The 16,371-nt window shown below is 35.7% G+C and overlaps 1 protein-coding gene across 2 annotated transcripts in view; it reads left to right on the forward strand.

Annotated features, from left to right (window-relative positions):
• The window catches only part of PALS1 (protein associated with LIN7 1, MAGUK p55 family member), a 57,704-nt gene that overhangs the window by 21,315 nt on the left and 20,018 nt on the right, over positions 1–16,371 (forward strand). For both annotated transcript variants that reach the window (XM_080344744.1, XM_080344745.1), the window contains 2 exons: positions 7,763–8,276; positions 14,448–14,656. In XM_080344744.1, the coding sequence (XP_080200870.1) occupies positions 7,910–8,276; positions 14,448–14,656 (576 nt within the window). In that variant the 5' untranslated portion in view covers positions 7,763–7,909. The remainder of the gene's footprint in view (positions 1–7,762; positions 8,277–14,447; positions 14,657–16,371) is intronic.

Below are 16,371 nucleotides of genomic sequence, written 5' to 3' on the forward strand. Positions count from 1 at the left end.
AGTGTTAAAAACACATCACACTGTGGCAGAGCTTTATAGATGATACAGATGGCAAAATGTAAACAAAAGTTAAATACCATATTATTGAATTTTAAAATCCGCTTGAATTACCTTGGTAAAAGTGTTCGAGTTTTCTATGTAGATGTGATTTTTAGCAATGAGCTTCTTGAAGTCTGCTCTTACCTGTTTTTGTTGTCATTCCCTCTCCCCAATACATCTGTAGTGAGTCCACCTGAAATTCTGTTCCCCCTCATGTCTGTTTTTCATTCGGTCTGAGTAGAAGTTAAACAATGCTGATGTGTAAGTGGTAGTGTATATTTAAAACAAAGGGAATTGTGGCATGTAAGAAAGATGTTTATCCTTAGTGTTTTCAACAATTGCTTTTAATATTTGTCAGCTTTGGAAGCATTGTAGTTATTTGTGTAACCAAGAAGAAAACATACAGTGGAAAGTCAGATTTAAGTCTAAAGAAAGCTTCTTGTGCAGTGGTTCTACTTGACTTGTGCTAGCACTTTTAACTGACTAAAGGGTCTCATTTTTGAGATTCTAATCAAGGAAGATTGCTGCTAACAGAGCATGCAACGTTTGTTTTTCACAGAGATTTGTAAGAATTTAAATAAGATGTAAGTGTTCCTCTTCATATGACTGCTATGTTGTTTCTTTTATAAAAATCAGCCCATTAAATTTCTTAAAGCTTAGATCAGACTTACTCTAAGGGACATTAGTGTGTTTAGACCTAACAGAGATAAAGTATTATTAAAAGTATTCTACCGTGGTGTATCCCACATATCTCTTCAACTGATTTCACCCACCTGAATCGTTGAGACTGTATGTTTTGTGATGGTTGACGTAAACAGAACTGTTGAAGTGCTGTACTTCAAAGGTTTTGTTGGCGTCACTACTGCAGCATAGTGAGAGGTTTCAGCCATCTGCTGACCAAGCTTGACAGAACTCAAAGTGTTTTATCGCCTCTGCATGTGAGTGATGGTCTCTGTTCCTAACAGAGCTGGAAGCCGGGCTGCCGCGGTCTCAAACTCCGGGGGAAGGCAGCGGAGCGGCCCGAGGAGGCCCGGCCGGCCCTTGAGGTAACTCCCGCGGCTCTCGGCCCGGGCGCGACGGGAGCCGGCAGAGCCGTCGCCATGGCAACCGGCGGCCTTGGCTGCGGCGGAGAATGCGGCCTGCTGCCCGTGGGGCTGCGCTGCGGGCATCGCCCCCGGGGACACATAGGTGACTCGTCGCTATTTTGGAAAATTGGCAACGAAAGAGAGTACTTTGATTCGTGTTAACAATTGCGTATCTTGCATTTCTGCTTTTAATTTTGAGGCAGCAAGAATTGTTTATTCACACTATTGTCTGATGCGTTGGCTAATTAAATTAACGATGACCTCTTTTAGAAATATATCTAGTAGTCGGATGTAACTAAAAGTTACAACCGTGACTGAAACAAGAACAGTGTTGTATTACGCTGAGTATTTGTTTAAAATAATCTTTGGATATACCTTAAAATCAGTTTATGCTTCTGCAGTGAAACAGGTTAAAATCCACTCTCATGTGCAAATACAAAATGAAATTGTGACATATACTCTGAGTGTCATAATTTCATACAGTTTGTACACACAGAGATTGCAAAGGTACATTGCATTTATTTTACTGCAAAGGTGCAGTTGCTGAGGAGAGGTCTGAGTGATGTGGCTATTGTTTGACATGATGTGCTCTCTTTATTGCTCCATGTTCTTCATGAAAAACACTTCGTTAGTATCTGTTCAGGAGATAGTAGCCCTGCATATTTTCAAGTTGATAATGTAAACTATCCAGTTCTCGAGCTGTGACTTTTTTGATTGTTGCTACCCCATCAACAGATAAAGAAGCCTAATAAAATCATATGTGTCTTAAATAGAGCACAGTTCTTAAATGTGCTACCAATGCAATTAAAAATGTGCTTATAAATTCCAGTGTTTGTGTGTCAAGCAATTTGTTTATACAATTTATAAAACTGGAATCTACCCTTACCATCTGAATTTCCAGTTTAATCCATTTTTCTGTGCTTTTAATGATGCAAATTAACATTATGATTCCTTGTGTACAAATGTAACTTAGAAAACACTAAATGAAAATGACTTTCCTTCTGAGGGTTTAGCCCTTTTTGCTGCTGATCCATGTATCTTGAACATTTAAGTGAGCATGGAATGTTAAAACCTCTTGGCATGTCTGAAAACCCTTTGAAATAAACATGTTGAACTGAGTTACTGTGCTTGGCAGATTTGATAACAAACCCTGGTCTGAAATTATTAGAAATGAGAGTCAGCTGGGTATTAGAGGAGAGAGTTTTCGTCCAATACTGAGACTACACTAGAGCATCGAATTAGAGGAGATCATATAAAATATTGGAGACTAAAAAACCCAAACAAACCATGCCAGAGTTGCAATCTTGAATGTGTTGCGAAGTTAAAAATAATTCTTATTTTCTATTACAGAATTTTTTTAAATTATCGAAGATGTTATCAAGGTGTCATAGGTTCTGTAACTTTTACTTGCTTTTGAAAAACATCAGTCTTTTCCACTCTGTACCAGGTACTACAGGTTCTCTTAAGTTCTACATGATATATCTGTGAAGTATTTTCTACCATAAACGCAAGTCTTTAACTCTCATCAAGTAGTGGTTAATTTTACGCTGTGCAACATGGTTTGTGTTGAGGTTTCCTTTATATAAGTCTCTTAATCTTGCACACTTACTGAAATACTGTTGAGGAAACACATGATACTTGGGAGATGATGCAGGGAAAGCCAGGATTTTTTGTTTCTACACTGAGCTTCCATTTGTGAACAAAAAAAATGTTTTGGTTTGTTATTTTGCAATTTTTATGACTTAGGTTTTCCTTGCTTAGAAATCTGAATTACTGAGTAAAAATAACAGTAAACCCACCATTATATGAGCCATTAATAACATATAGCAGAGATCTGTGGCATAATTTTATGCTCGTACTTTGTTCATAATTCAGATATCAGGAAGCATCTTAATCTTTTAGTTTACTTCAGCAACCTAGAATTCATATTCCAGTTGGTTTTAATGAATATTTTAATATACTGTGTCTATCATAGTTTTCAGCTGATGATAAATCCTTTGCACTGTGCCTGATATAAATATTTATTTCTTGTGTTTATAATACAGTTACAGATGTAGGTAGGGCTTTTATATTCTCAACTGTGCCAAAACTAATGAAATTCAGTTGGGGGTGAGCACTGAACTCCCTTGCAGTCGTTCAGTATTTGCAACTTTAATGAATTTTAAAAAGGCAACTATCAAGTCTAGTCATACTTCTAGTGTTGAAAGAATTTTAAACACCACCAAAATGTAGCACAAAACCTCAGCCTCTAGAAAATGTAATTTTTGCTCTTTGGAAGTTGCTGAAGCAAGACAAATTTAATTTTACTGTACAGAATTAAGTTGTTAAAGCAATTAGGATTGCTAATTCCTGGGGACACAGTCCCCAGGAAACCACCTTATAGCACTTCTCTTTCTGTCCCTGTCAGTATGTATTTTATACTAGTATCTGTCTTGAACACCAAGCATTTATGTTTATTCTTTGACAGAGCTTTTGGGGTCTGTGTTTTGTTTAGTGTATTCAGGGTGGTTAAAGAGAAGATTAAAGCCTGACATTTTTAGAGGTCAATATGAAGAATGATGTGTGGCTTGTAAAATACAGTATTTTTGAGAATAGTAAGTAAAGTTAGCAAGACAGTAGTTGTATTTGTTTTGTTTTCTTTGATTTTGCTGTTTTGCTGAATTTGCACCAGAAATATAGTTTGTTTGTTATTCATAATTACTTCACATATAAATTCTTGTGTGATGACTGACGATGATTGGAGTGGCTGAAATGCTCATTCTCAATAGCTGTACTTATGTTAGCAGTTTATATAAACCCTCCTCTCTGGGGCAAAAATTTCACGTGTGCTCTCCAGGACTGCATTGGTAAGGCTTGTGATATGAAATTGGACAGAAAACAGTCATAAATCTGCTTTATTTGGAAAGATCTTTGTGTCATGTGGAAATGCTAATGTTCCCCTACTAGGTGTCAGCAGTTCAAAGGAAGGTAGTCAAAGCCATAATTTAATGTTATTAAACTATGAGCAACCAAACTCTGTGTAACACAGAAAGACTTGTACTTATCTAACGAATATAAAAGTTGCTAATACCAAGCTCTAAAGTGGAGAAGAATTCTGTTATTTCCAAATATTCCTCTGTATGTTTTGCATACGGCATAATAAAAATCAGTATGATTGAGTATGTCTGCAAATTCTTTATTATAAGAATTAATGGAACAAAATAAGGTTGTCTTGGGCTGAAAAGCTAGTTTATTGGATGATCCACAGATTGCAGAGAACAGACTGTATAACAGCCTTCCCTTATTGTTGTTTATCTTGGGATTTTTTAAAAATGCAAAATAAACCTTCAGAAGGAAAAGCCAAGAAAACTGTTTCTGAAATTGTTCATCATAAGAATTTTGATACCATGCTTATTGATTAGAATAATGTTCTGTTCATGGTGTCTGCCTCAAGATGAATCTTATTTTTAACCTCAGCTACACCACACCTTAATTTGAGAACTGAGTTAACATTTTATCAGTGTCATATTTTACATTTTAAATTCCTTAGGACCATTGTAGCGAGGGACTTAGAGCTGATCTGAATTTTTTTCCTTACGTGACTGTTTTGTTGTTTGTAATTGGGCAGTGGCATTTTTCCAAAACTCTTGGAGGTGAGCATTTGTGCTGTCTGAAGCAGACTTGAAAAAGCAGAAAGAACAGTGACTTAGGTTTGGAAGGGGTCACTCGTTATCAGAAGTTCTTTGATTAAATGAAGTTTTTCCGGCATTCCAGACTTAGAGCATGCCTATGCCTTTATGGATTACCAACCAGTTATATCTGGGGGGATGGGTTTTTGTGGTGTTGGTTTGATATTTTGATAGCATCAGATTTTATGCTGCCCTGATAACTGCTATTTCATATCATAATTTGTATTACCCGAAAGTGATTACTTTCCCTGTACTCCTTATTGCTTGCTTCAGAGACATCTAACTTTCTAGGATATCAAAAATATCTTCTATTTAAAATTCTCCTAAAACTCTCTTATAGCTTTGATGCTAGGTTTTTGAATATTGCTTTAAAAGTGTGACTGCAGGAAAACTCTAATTTTCTATAACTCTTATTTCTTTCTTAACTGACTTGGATCTTAAATAGCGAATGTGAGCAGCTTAAGTGTCTCAGTTACTCTTTTCCACTAATGTATATGCACTTTGTATCTTACTTGGAGCTTATACTGAAAAGGCAAACTGATGTTGCCTATTAGTGGTATTTACCTCAGACAATATTTTTGCTTACTGGTCTTCAGTGCTTATTACTAAAGAGATTTTAAAACTTCTTATTATATGTACATATACATGAGTTTTTATTGTACCTTTTTTCTGAGTTAATCTCAAAAGATACTATTTATCTTAGTTAGCTAGTACTTTTAAATTTAGAATAAATGTAGCTAAATCTGCCATAAATATTTTTGATCACGTATTAAATATTGGCCAGCAACTTGATTTTCTCATGTGTAGATTCAAGTGTTGACATTATTTAGCTTACGCGTGACTGAGTGTTATGATGGTATCTTTAAAGTTGCATTTTACTTCTTGCATCTCCTCAGACAGTTTGACTTTAGCACTGAGTAGATGGATATTATTCATTCCTTCAGATTGTTTTGACACCTGTTAGTTGTACCACGTGAACTGAGGAATGCGAGTTTTCTTTCAGCTTGTCAAAGTTGAAAAGAGATGAATGTGACTTTCAAAAGGCTCTGTCTTCAGACAAGCTATGGCCAGTACAATGTGGATGAAAGAGAATTTGAATTATCTTCCATCCACAGTTAAATTAGTGTTCTTTGCAATTTTCTTATACCTAATGAGAGTTCCTTTTTTGGGACTGGTAATTCTGTACAGTGAAGTTGCCTTTACAGAAGGGGAAATGTGGCTTTCCAATAATCATTTTGCTAAATTGTTACCTGCCTTTCTCTGAATTTTGGAGGCTGCTCTTTGATATCGTCTGAATGCTAACTTTGTTACTTTAGTCTTCAAAAAGCTGTTCTTTTTAGGTTGAGTACTAGCTGAAAGTTTTAGAGGCCCCAGTTAGTTGTGCAGTACTTGCAGTGCCAGCCCCACAACTGTGTAGCTTTTGATGGTCTTTTTTGTTGGCTGATTTTCTTCTGAATCTGGGAAGTTTGAGCATTGAAATCATCTCTGCGTATCAGTGCAGTGCAATTAAGTATATTTTAAAGACAAAGAGTTTTTACTACCATACAAATACTTTAATATTTACTTCATAGGTCTTAGTAATAACTGGTAGTAGTGACTAAATGGGAAACAAGTGAAAAAAATTGTTTTGGTGTTACTGTATGTAGCTGTATATTGCTCCTTATGAAAATGAAAAGCTATGCTTATTTAGAATTGCAAGCTGGCAAAAATTTGTGTAGGAGGTCATGTTGCTGCTCTTCCAAAACAGTACTATTGGTATTTAATTTTCAACTTAATTACACTGTAAGCATCCTTCCCTTCCTCCTCCAAACACAAACATTTGGTTTGAGAAATTTGGTTGTTTAGGTGTGTGGTTTTTTTTGTCGTGGTGTTTCCAGTTTCCAATTTTAATAAAAATTTCAGCTGTTTATAGGATTTCCTTTCAGCAAATTGGAAAAAAAAAAAAAAAAAAAAAAAGATAAAAAGGGTCTTGAAAAATAAAGTGTAATGGCAATACTGTCCTCAACTATTAATTAATTCTATGGCCTTTTACTTGAGCATATTGAAGATAACATCATTGGCTTTGTGATACAGAAAGGCAATGTGGTATAAAACACATTGTTATATGTATTATATAATATTTAAGAGCTGGGTGGTTATATATATATATATATATATATCTCAAGACACTACTGAAGTTCTTTAGCCTGAATCATCAGGAATGAGGAACCAGATTAAGGTGGAATGGTATGGTGGAATGTCACTGCTTAACTGTGGAAGTGAATTATTGTTCTCTGTCAAATCTATACCTGTGTACACCCACACAAGGATTTTTACTCATGTATTTAATACTTTCTGCTTTAATGCATACCTAGAGGAAATCCTAAGAGTAGCTGCTAATCTGAACTGTCCAACCCTTATTTTAGGACTGTATCCCTACTTGGAATTGTTTAAGTGCAGCTCCAGACTGCTTTAGATTTTATCTTTTGGAAGAACCTGTCTTCTTTGAAGCTGGGAAGCAATGTTTGTATAAAAATGCCTCGGTTTATGAGTAATAAATGCAAATATATTTACTTGTGTTTAACTTCATAAATTTCTTGTGAACATGTCATTTACAACAAGTGATTTCTATTTAAGCATGGTTTATGTTGGAATTTTAAAGAATGAAGGGATAAATTAAAACCCGGTGGGAACTTTCAGAAAACTGCTTATTTGCAATTGTGTGTGTTAATGCAGAATCTCCACTGTTTGACTGGGAATTGTAGGAGTCTTCAGCATTAGTTTGAACAGTACTCCTTTTCCAGCATTGGCACATGAAGTTTAGTGAAATAGATTTGTGAAGGTTCTGTAGTTCTTAGTAGGGGAAGAAGCACTATGTAAATGTGGAGGAAAAGTTTCATTATTCTGATGCCTGGGGACCTGGAGAACTGTCTTGGGTGTTTTCTTATTTATGCAGTTATTTAGTAATTTCTTTTGAATATCTTTCATCAGGTTTTCTTCCTGGATGTCTCTTCAACTGTCTTGTGATAGAAGCAAAGTGATTTTGAAGTTATAATGGATTTTATGCAACATCGTAACGAAAACTGGCCTAGTAGCAGCATTTCTGTTTGAAGAGAATAAGCGTAATTGCAGATAATCATGACAACTTCTCACATGAATGGACACATCACAGAAGATTCTGATGGTGAAGCAAAAAATGTGGATCTTGCATGTCCTGAAGAATCTCAGAAGCACAGAGAAATGGCTGTTGATTGCCCTGGGGATTTGGGCTCCAGGATGATGCCCATGCGGCGAAGCGCCCAACTTGAGCGAATCCGCCAGCAGCAGGAGGACATGAGGCGCAGACGGGAAGAAGAGGGAAAGAAACAAGAACTGGACCTCACTGCTTCCATGAGGCTAAAGAAACTGGCACAAATTCCTCCTAAAACTGGAATAGATAATCCAATTTTTGACACAGAAGAAGGAATTGTGTTGGAGAGCCCTCATTATACTGTGAAGACAGTAGGTAGGTAAAATGCAGTGAATGGTCTACAAGAGAAAATATTTAGTTGGTATTCATGTTCTTTTAGGCCACTGAAAATTTAATTTAGCTAATTCCTGCTATACAGATTTAAAGTCTTATGGTCCTTTGGATTTGTGGTTCTTTGGGTTTTTTTGATTTATTTAGTCAAATATCAGGCTTATGTGCCTCAGCAAGTGGCTTTTCAAAACCTTTCCATTTGGGGAACAGTTAAATACTCTGCAGATAACTAATGAGTTCAGTTTATGTTTCCATCATCTTTAGGCAGGGGAAAACCATGCAAGTAATATTAATACCTAATTTTATTATGTTTGATGAAGCATAGACCAGAATAAGAAACAAATAAACACTTATTGTCATTTAAAATTAAAACACGAGAGTTTATAATATTTTGAAGAGAAGCACGCTGGTGGTTTCTTCTTATTCTGACTGTCTTGCATTATCAGTTGTCACCTTTGATATAACTTACATTTTCTCTTAAAAGTGTTGGTGTTGATTGTGAAAGTCTGCTTACCTTGGCACTTAGACATTGAAAATGTAATGTTAGTAATATTTGAAGAAATAGATTCTGAAATGGTTAATTTCATAGCTGCCATTGCTTTCGCTGTGCTTCTGTAGAAAATGTTTCTAACCTTTCTTCCTCAAATGTAAGTACCTCTTTGTCTAAAAGGTTATGTGTTGCTGGAGTGAAAAGAGGCACTGGGGATTTTTAGGAGTCTAGTTCAGATTTCCAAATCTATATTGTTCGAAGATCCAGACTGCTTTAAAAAGGTGCTTTTTTGGGGGGCTGCACTAAAGATTCTTGCTGTTCTCTCCTCTTGGCTGGTAATTGAGAACACAGAGTGAAAAACAGCTATCAAATTGTTCCTTTTTTTCTTCATCTTTAGTGTTTGTGTGCCTGAACAACATTCCTGCTAAAGACATGGCTCTATTCTGTAATGTCTGTTAATCCTCATTCTATCAATCCCTCTTTAGCAAACTTTAGGCTGAAAAGGGCCATCAGTAAGTCAGCCCATCCAACCTCCTGCTGTGAAAGCAGGGTCAGTTACCAACAGTGCAGGTGGACCCTGTTTTAGCACAGGGCTTGTCAAAGGAGCATATTCTGTACTTTATGAAGTGCTAAATATTTAATTGTGAAATTCTCTTCTTAGAAAGAGGGAACACAAAGCAGAAGGCGAAAAGATTGATGTCAAACAGTAGAAGTGACTTCTCTTGGGACTTGCTTAGCTACAGTGCCTAAAAGCTCTGACTGACTACACAAGGAATTAGAAACTAGAACTATGGAAGGGAGGAGAGTGTGCGTTGGAATTAGAAAGCTGAGGCTGTTTCATGCCAGAGATACTGAGAACTGAGAGGTCAGTCTAGGTAGAAACCAGTGGTCAAAGAAGCTGGTCATGGAAGCTGGTAGCAATGAGAAATGAGTAACAAGTATGGATCTAGCAAGCTTGAGAACCAGTAAGGAGCAGGGGTAGACCGAAGCTGTTTGAACAGGAGACAGTGGTGGAGAAATCACGATGATGACAGAAGGCTGTTTGAAAATCTCTGTGTGGGGATAAAATGAGTGCAGGCTGTGGGGGAAGCTGAGAGATTGTCAGAAAAAGACGGTAGTTGTAAAAAATTGGAAGGAGGAAACTCGTTTTGGCTCAGCAAGAAGAGAAGTGGGGAAGTTCGTCTGAACAAAAACTAGAGTTGTGTGAATACTTGGATGTAAGAAGGAAAACACCAAACACTGGAGACAAGAATATAGAGCTGTGTATGTGGAAAGAGGTAAATTAGGAAATAGCAACATATAGGATAAGCTGCATCTTGAAGGAAAATGACTAGATGATGTTGTCCACAAGGGTAAAACTCCACTTTGGAAATAGAAGCTTGTATCTTGTCATTGCTGTGTTGTCAGCATATTTCTGTAAAAACAGTAATAAATGGCATGATTTAGCTATCCCCTCAAGTGTTATTTCCCTCAGTGTTTGGATACCATGAAAATGAGGAGACTAACAATGTCTAGTTGAAATTGCAGTAAATAAGGCTTAAAAGTATGTGCATAGAGCGGAAGTATTGACTAGCTCGGTGAATGAATATGTTATGTTCTTTGAGCTAGAAAGGCAAGGAACTTTAGGAGATGTAATTAGACTAAATCATGATACATCCATATATGCACCAGGGAGCTGAATTACGGCTTCATAAGCATATCTTTTGATGAGAGAAGTCATGATGTAATATCGACAGGCATATAAATATCCTATTGTTATTTCCTTGCCAGTCAGAATTATATTAACAATTTGGATTATATAGGGGCTTTTTTGTATGTCAATCCATAGCGCCTCTGCTTAAAGATAGTGTTTTAAATAAGGATGTTGACATGATTGTCTGTATTTTTAGTTTTGAAAATGTTTCTAAGTGCCAGTGTCTAATTTGGTAGATCGTTGCCAAGTCTTTAATCTTTGCATTTTAATCAACAACAACAACAAAAAGGCAGACTACATTAAACAAATCGGATGTGATTTATAAAAATAAAACAGGAACCTTAACAAACATGTCCTTTAAAATTGTTTTGATTATCAAAACAGCATATGGTTTAGACAGCTGTCTAACTGGAAATAACTAGAACATGTGCATATAAGTATTTAACTGGCTTTTTCACAGCAGTGTACTTCTATAAAATGCAGAAAAATTTTTGTTTGCTGCTGTTCATTCAGCTAATTTAGGTAATGTAGTTAAACGAGTAACTGACATTTCATGTAAGTAAACCTTTTGTGGCTATTTTTTTTTTTTTAGGGGGAAAAGCTGTCTATTTTTTGTTCTTATACCTTGGGCAAAACTTATTCATAAATGTTATAAATAAACTTCTCAAAATAGTTTTGGATAAAACAGCACTTTTCTTAGCCTTGTGACTCAAGTAATACATAGAGCATTTATATGCTATGTGCTAGTACCAGCACACAAAGTAATCCAGAGATCTATAAAAAAGCTTGGGAATCAAGATACTGGTGCTGACATGTAATAAAGCCAGTTTTATGTTTTTAAGTTTGCTGTCCATAACTTTTTGGTTAAGGTGATAAACAACAACTGTTTTCTTCTTTTTTGTATCTAACGTATTAAGCTGTGACTGCAGGTCCTCCCCTGCAGTTGCATAGTTTTGCCCCGGCAGTCTTTTGATTAATGTGTATATCTCACAGTGCTCATTCACATTCCAGCCATTTCATAGCCTAATGGAAAAAAGGCTGCAACCGTTCTTATAAAAGAAAAGTTTATAAAAAGTAGTTGATTGCCAGTTGATCTGGGATTAAAAAAAAAGGACTCATTCTGCAAAAGAACCCTGACATTTTTCTGTGAGTAAATGCAGATGTTAGTCTTTTATGGGTTTTTTTGGTTTTTTGTTTTCCTTTTCTTTCTGCTCAAGACAATCCTTTTACTAGAAAGTGTCTTTTGTTACCTGTTTTGTTTCTGGTTTTTGTTTGTTTTGTTTTGTTTCTTTTAAGACAAAAACTAAAAAAAAATACTGCAGTGAAATCTAATTTGTGATTTAGAATTCAGAAATGGGAACCTAGAGAGAGTTAGGCATGTGTAGAGCTGGATTTCTAAGTGGTTTTATGTGTATATTTTTTTTAATTAAACAAGTGACTAAGATACAGATTGATAGCTTTTGGAGAATGTTTCATTTCACTCCTTTCAAGTATTATTTCGCTTTTAGAATCTTGATGGGGGGGGTATTTGTTGGCTATGTCATGGTGGGGGGAAATCATTTGGTGTAGGAGTTTTGCATCCAGCACAGATGCACTCAGTGTAGGAGGGAATTATGTGGGAAGGAGAGTGCCCTGGTAGTTTGTAAGAAAGGGTGACAAAAGGAGCTAGCAAAGTGCTGAAAACAGAATATGCAGAATAAGATGTCTGTCTTTCTGTGTGTATTTATATCTTATATGGGATGGGTATTAAAAAGAATTGTGTGTGTGTATGTGTGTGTATTTCTCTGATATCTAAGGGGAGATAGAAAATTCAGAAGTAATGGAATAAAATAATTTATGCATAGGAAGAGTTAGAAGAAGTTAGGTTCTTCTATAATGCCTCACTGGTTTTTGAATATGGTAACAGTAACAAATAGCAGAATTTTGGGTCAGTGTATTTTTTAATTGAACATGTATCAGTAGGAACTTTAACATATGATTGGTTTACACTACTTTTTTTTTTTTAATGCTTGAAAATAGTGCGCTTCCTCAGACTTGGGAGACTCAGTTGCTGAGATGCTTTGGCCGTCTGCATACTCCTTTGGGCAAGGCATTTTCCAGCTGACAAGGTCCTATTTAGCAAATATTCTTGCTTGTAGAGTGTTCTTTAGCCATCTCTAGATGGCATTTCCCCTGTGTGATAGGCAATGTATTGTGTATGCAGTTCCCTAGTGAGACATTGACCGCCTTAATTGGTGTTATGAGCTGTACTGAATTTCACCTGTGGAATATTCTGCGCAGCCGGTATCCCAGCTTCCCAGGCAGCTTTTGTATTGACCTTTGTTTCTTGGTGGTTACAGGAAGAAACCCTTGACCTTTGGTGGGTAGGATATTTTTAGCATATGTGAAATGGTTTTGGAGGTTTTTATTATTTTAATTGACCTGCAGACACTAAAGTACAAGAGTAATATCTCTGGATTTTTTATTTCCTTTTATTACAGGAAGACTGACTTGGAAAGTCAGAATTGGAAACATATATGGACATGTGCTTCGTCTGAAATTAAAACCATTAAACTTATTTGCAATGCATATTTTATTAGGCTTTACAGTTTTCATATGCCCATTTATCAACCATTTCAATCTTGTGCTCAACAAGCTTGAGTTTAGCATTGTGTTCGGTGTACTGGTGAATTTGAGGTTAAAAAGAGGTAAAGGAAACTTCTTCACAGAATGTATCCATGTTATTGATCAGTATCTACTGTGATATTTTTCAAGGTAAAAAAAAAATGGAACTTAGCTGATGTCTTGATGGCATTCCTATTTTAATATTATTTAATTAGCTCATACTGAATAAATGAAGGTTGCTAAAACTTAAAAATAATTCTCAAAGCTGATAGTTTGATACCAGGAGATAAACTTCAGTATCAACTGACAGTTTAAAAATTGGGGATTTTTCTTTGTTGTTAATTTCTTAACAAAAAAACCCCACAACCAAAACCCCTCTCTCCCCTCCCAATAATGTGTGAATGTATGTAACTTATTTCAGGCTCAAAAAAAAATCCACTGTTTTTTGGTTTTTTTGTCTGCTTAAGGATTTCTTACCTGGGTTTATACACGTTATAGTTGTGACTTGTATTACTTGTCTTAGATAGTTTCTCTAGTATTTAATATTGATAACTAACATACTTTACAGAAATTCAGATTGGTTTAAAAAATATGTAAATTTGTTGACAGTCTTTTAGAAGCACCCATAAAGCATCAGATTAGTTCTTAGAGCTCAAAAATGTGATACGTGTGTAGTATTCTGCAACTGTGTAGAAACTGGTTATTGCAATATGCTAAAATTTTTTATGGTCCAAGCAGAAATAAAAATCTCACAGGTAAAAGATCTGGACTTTGTTCGGGTGCAGGTGACTTTCGGAACTCTGACCATAGATATGTTTTCATTCTTTTTATTTTAATGTGCTGAGACTAAGCATAATTTTATGTTAGGAAATTGCGTGTAGTTTACTTATCAAATGCTCGTTCTCTAAGTAAACAATATTAAGTTGAGATATGTGGCATATATATATGGGCAGATGTATCAAAATAACCGTGAATATTCAGTGCATCAGGATTAGTTTAGCAAAGGAGTTATTTTCATGTTGCAAGATAACCCCTCTTTCAGATTTAGCTATACATGAGCTGCGATTATTGGATCTTTTGTGTATCAGTGATTTCTTTCAGAGAAGAACTGCTCCTGCGATAGGAATTTAAATTTAAATAGTGCATTAGCATTTTTATTTCTTTGTTTGTCAATTTGGGATCCTTTTTTTTATTCAGATACGTTCTGCTAATAAAAGTCACAGTGAATAATGGATAACTGCTAAACTTGCATGCATCGTTGCTGATTAAAAACTGAACAGCAAAAAAATGCTTATTAAAAAGCTTAATATAAACATTAATTATTAGTCTTAACTCATACCTTATTTGTATTTTGTTATTTCCTACCTAGAAGTGGAAGAACTGTTAACTTCTCTTAAGCATATCCAGCACGTTTTGATAGACCCTCAGAGCCAAGAAGATATCTCTCTCATTTTACAGCTTGTTCAAAATACTGATTTTCAGAATGCATTTAAGATACACAATGCTGTTACAGTGCACATGAACAAAGCCAGCCCTCCATATCCTCTCATCTCCAATGCACAGGAACTAGCACAAGAGGTATGTACAGTATGCATCTCTGTGATATATATATATGAAACCTATAATCATAGCTGCTTTTGAAATATGTACTTGCCAAGCTTGTCTGAGTTACTGAATGTTGAATAAGAAAGGGATTATAATAGCTACTGATTGCTATATCTGGTTTTTCCAGATTTCCAAACAGTAACCAGGAAAATATTTGGGGGATAAGAGCTCCATTTTTAGCATGCTTAGATATGTAACAGAAAAGGTATTATACTATGTTGAAATGTAGGAAAAGAGGGCATTTATGAAGGTCTAACTCTTGTACCTTCAGTGTTCTTTACTTGCAAGCATTCAAAAACAGTATTACAGTCATCTGTTATTGTGAGTTTCTTCTGAGCTGAGCCATAGTTCATATATTGGGAGGCATCTCTTAAAATACAACCATAGTGGAAATAAGCATTCTGCTTTAAAGTGAGCAATAGATCCCTAATACTTCATTTCAATGTTTTAATTACTGCTGTGATAGTCAGAATACACTTAGTTTTGTCTGACAGATGACAGCTTTTCTATAAGATCTGGTATGTTTTTAGAAATTATTAAAGTATACTTTTAGACATTTACTTGAGCAAGATTTTAACTTTCATCTTTTCAATCAGATCTTAACTGTTTGGAATACCTTTACAGTTTTAGCCGGGTTAGCTACTTTCTTTGAGGCTTATTCACTTGAATATAGATGGTTAATACCTGTATACGATAGCTTGATAAGCATTAGTAGTAATATACAGAAAAATCATCAGATAAAAGTTACTGTGAACAGAATGAGTTTTCACATGTCTGGATGCAGCTAAGACCCTCTGAGGGGTTGCTCAATAACTGAATTTTCCATGACCTGGTGCATGTATATGTTGCAGTGAAGTGTGGCTGCACCTTATATGAATGTATGTTTTTTAACTCTGCACTAGCTAGCTTGAATACCAGTATCAGTGCAAACATAACACTAGAGTGTTCAGCAAAGACAGATCCGGAGTCTGTGTAAATGCTCGAGCATTTGGCACCCAGCAGACCAAACTTACCTGTTCAAAACTGGCTTAGGTACACCAGTTGGGAGTACCTCAGCCGCTATATAGCCATTCTCCAGTTGTTCAAAGGCATATCACTTCAATTTCAGTGTAGCAGCAAGTTGGGTTTTTTATTGGATCTGTTTTTCTTTCTGCCTGAAGCTTTTTTTTTTTAAAAAAAAAAAAAAGCCTTTTTCCATTCCCCATCATTTTTCTGGACTTTAACCTTGTAAGTCAAAGAAAACAGCACTGTAGAAAGCTTGATGTTCTTTTGCAGAAGAAATTACTGATTCTTGAGGGACATAATTTAAATGTTATCTAAAGGTGCAGCATGATGATTAAACTGCAGCTCAGGATTTTCCTGTTTGGGTTTGTCTGTAAGACTGTGCCAAAACAAGGTAGGAGTATTTTACATGTGAGCTTCCTTCTGACTTATTCATCAGCCCCATAGGCTGCTGTAGGATCCACACTAGACTTTGATCTCTGTGAGCCTGAAGGATCTTTTCAGTTCTGTTTGTAAACCACTTCCTAAACACTCACTTTACACAGGCCTAGTTTGGGATTTCATTAGATACAAGCCAGAGATTTTGAATCTTCATTCATAATGTAGGATGTTACAGATTTATCTCTTAAGAAAGCTGTTTTTTCCCCTTCATGGATATGATGTCCTTTTATTTCCTGCTTAGTAGA

This window comes from Nesoenas mayeri, assembly GCF_963082525.1.
Source record: "Nesoenas mayeri genome assembly, chromosome: 5".
Taxonomy (NCBI): Eukaryota; Metazoa; Chordata; class Aves; order Columbiformes; family Columbidae; genus Nesoenas; species Nesoenas mayeri.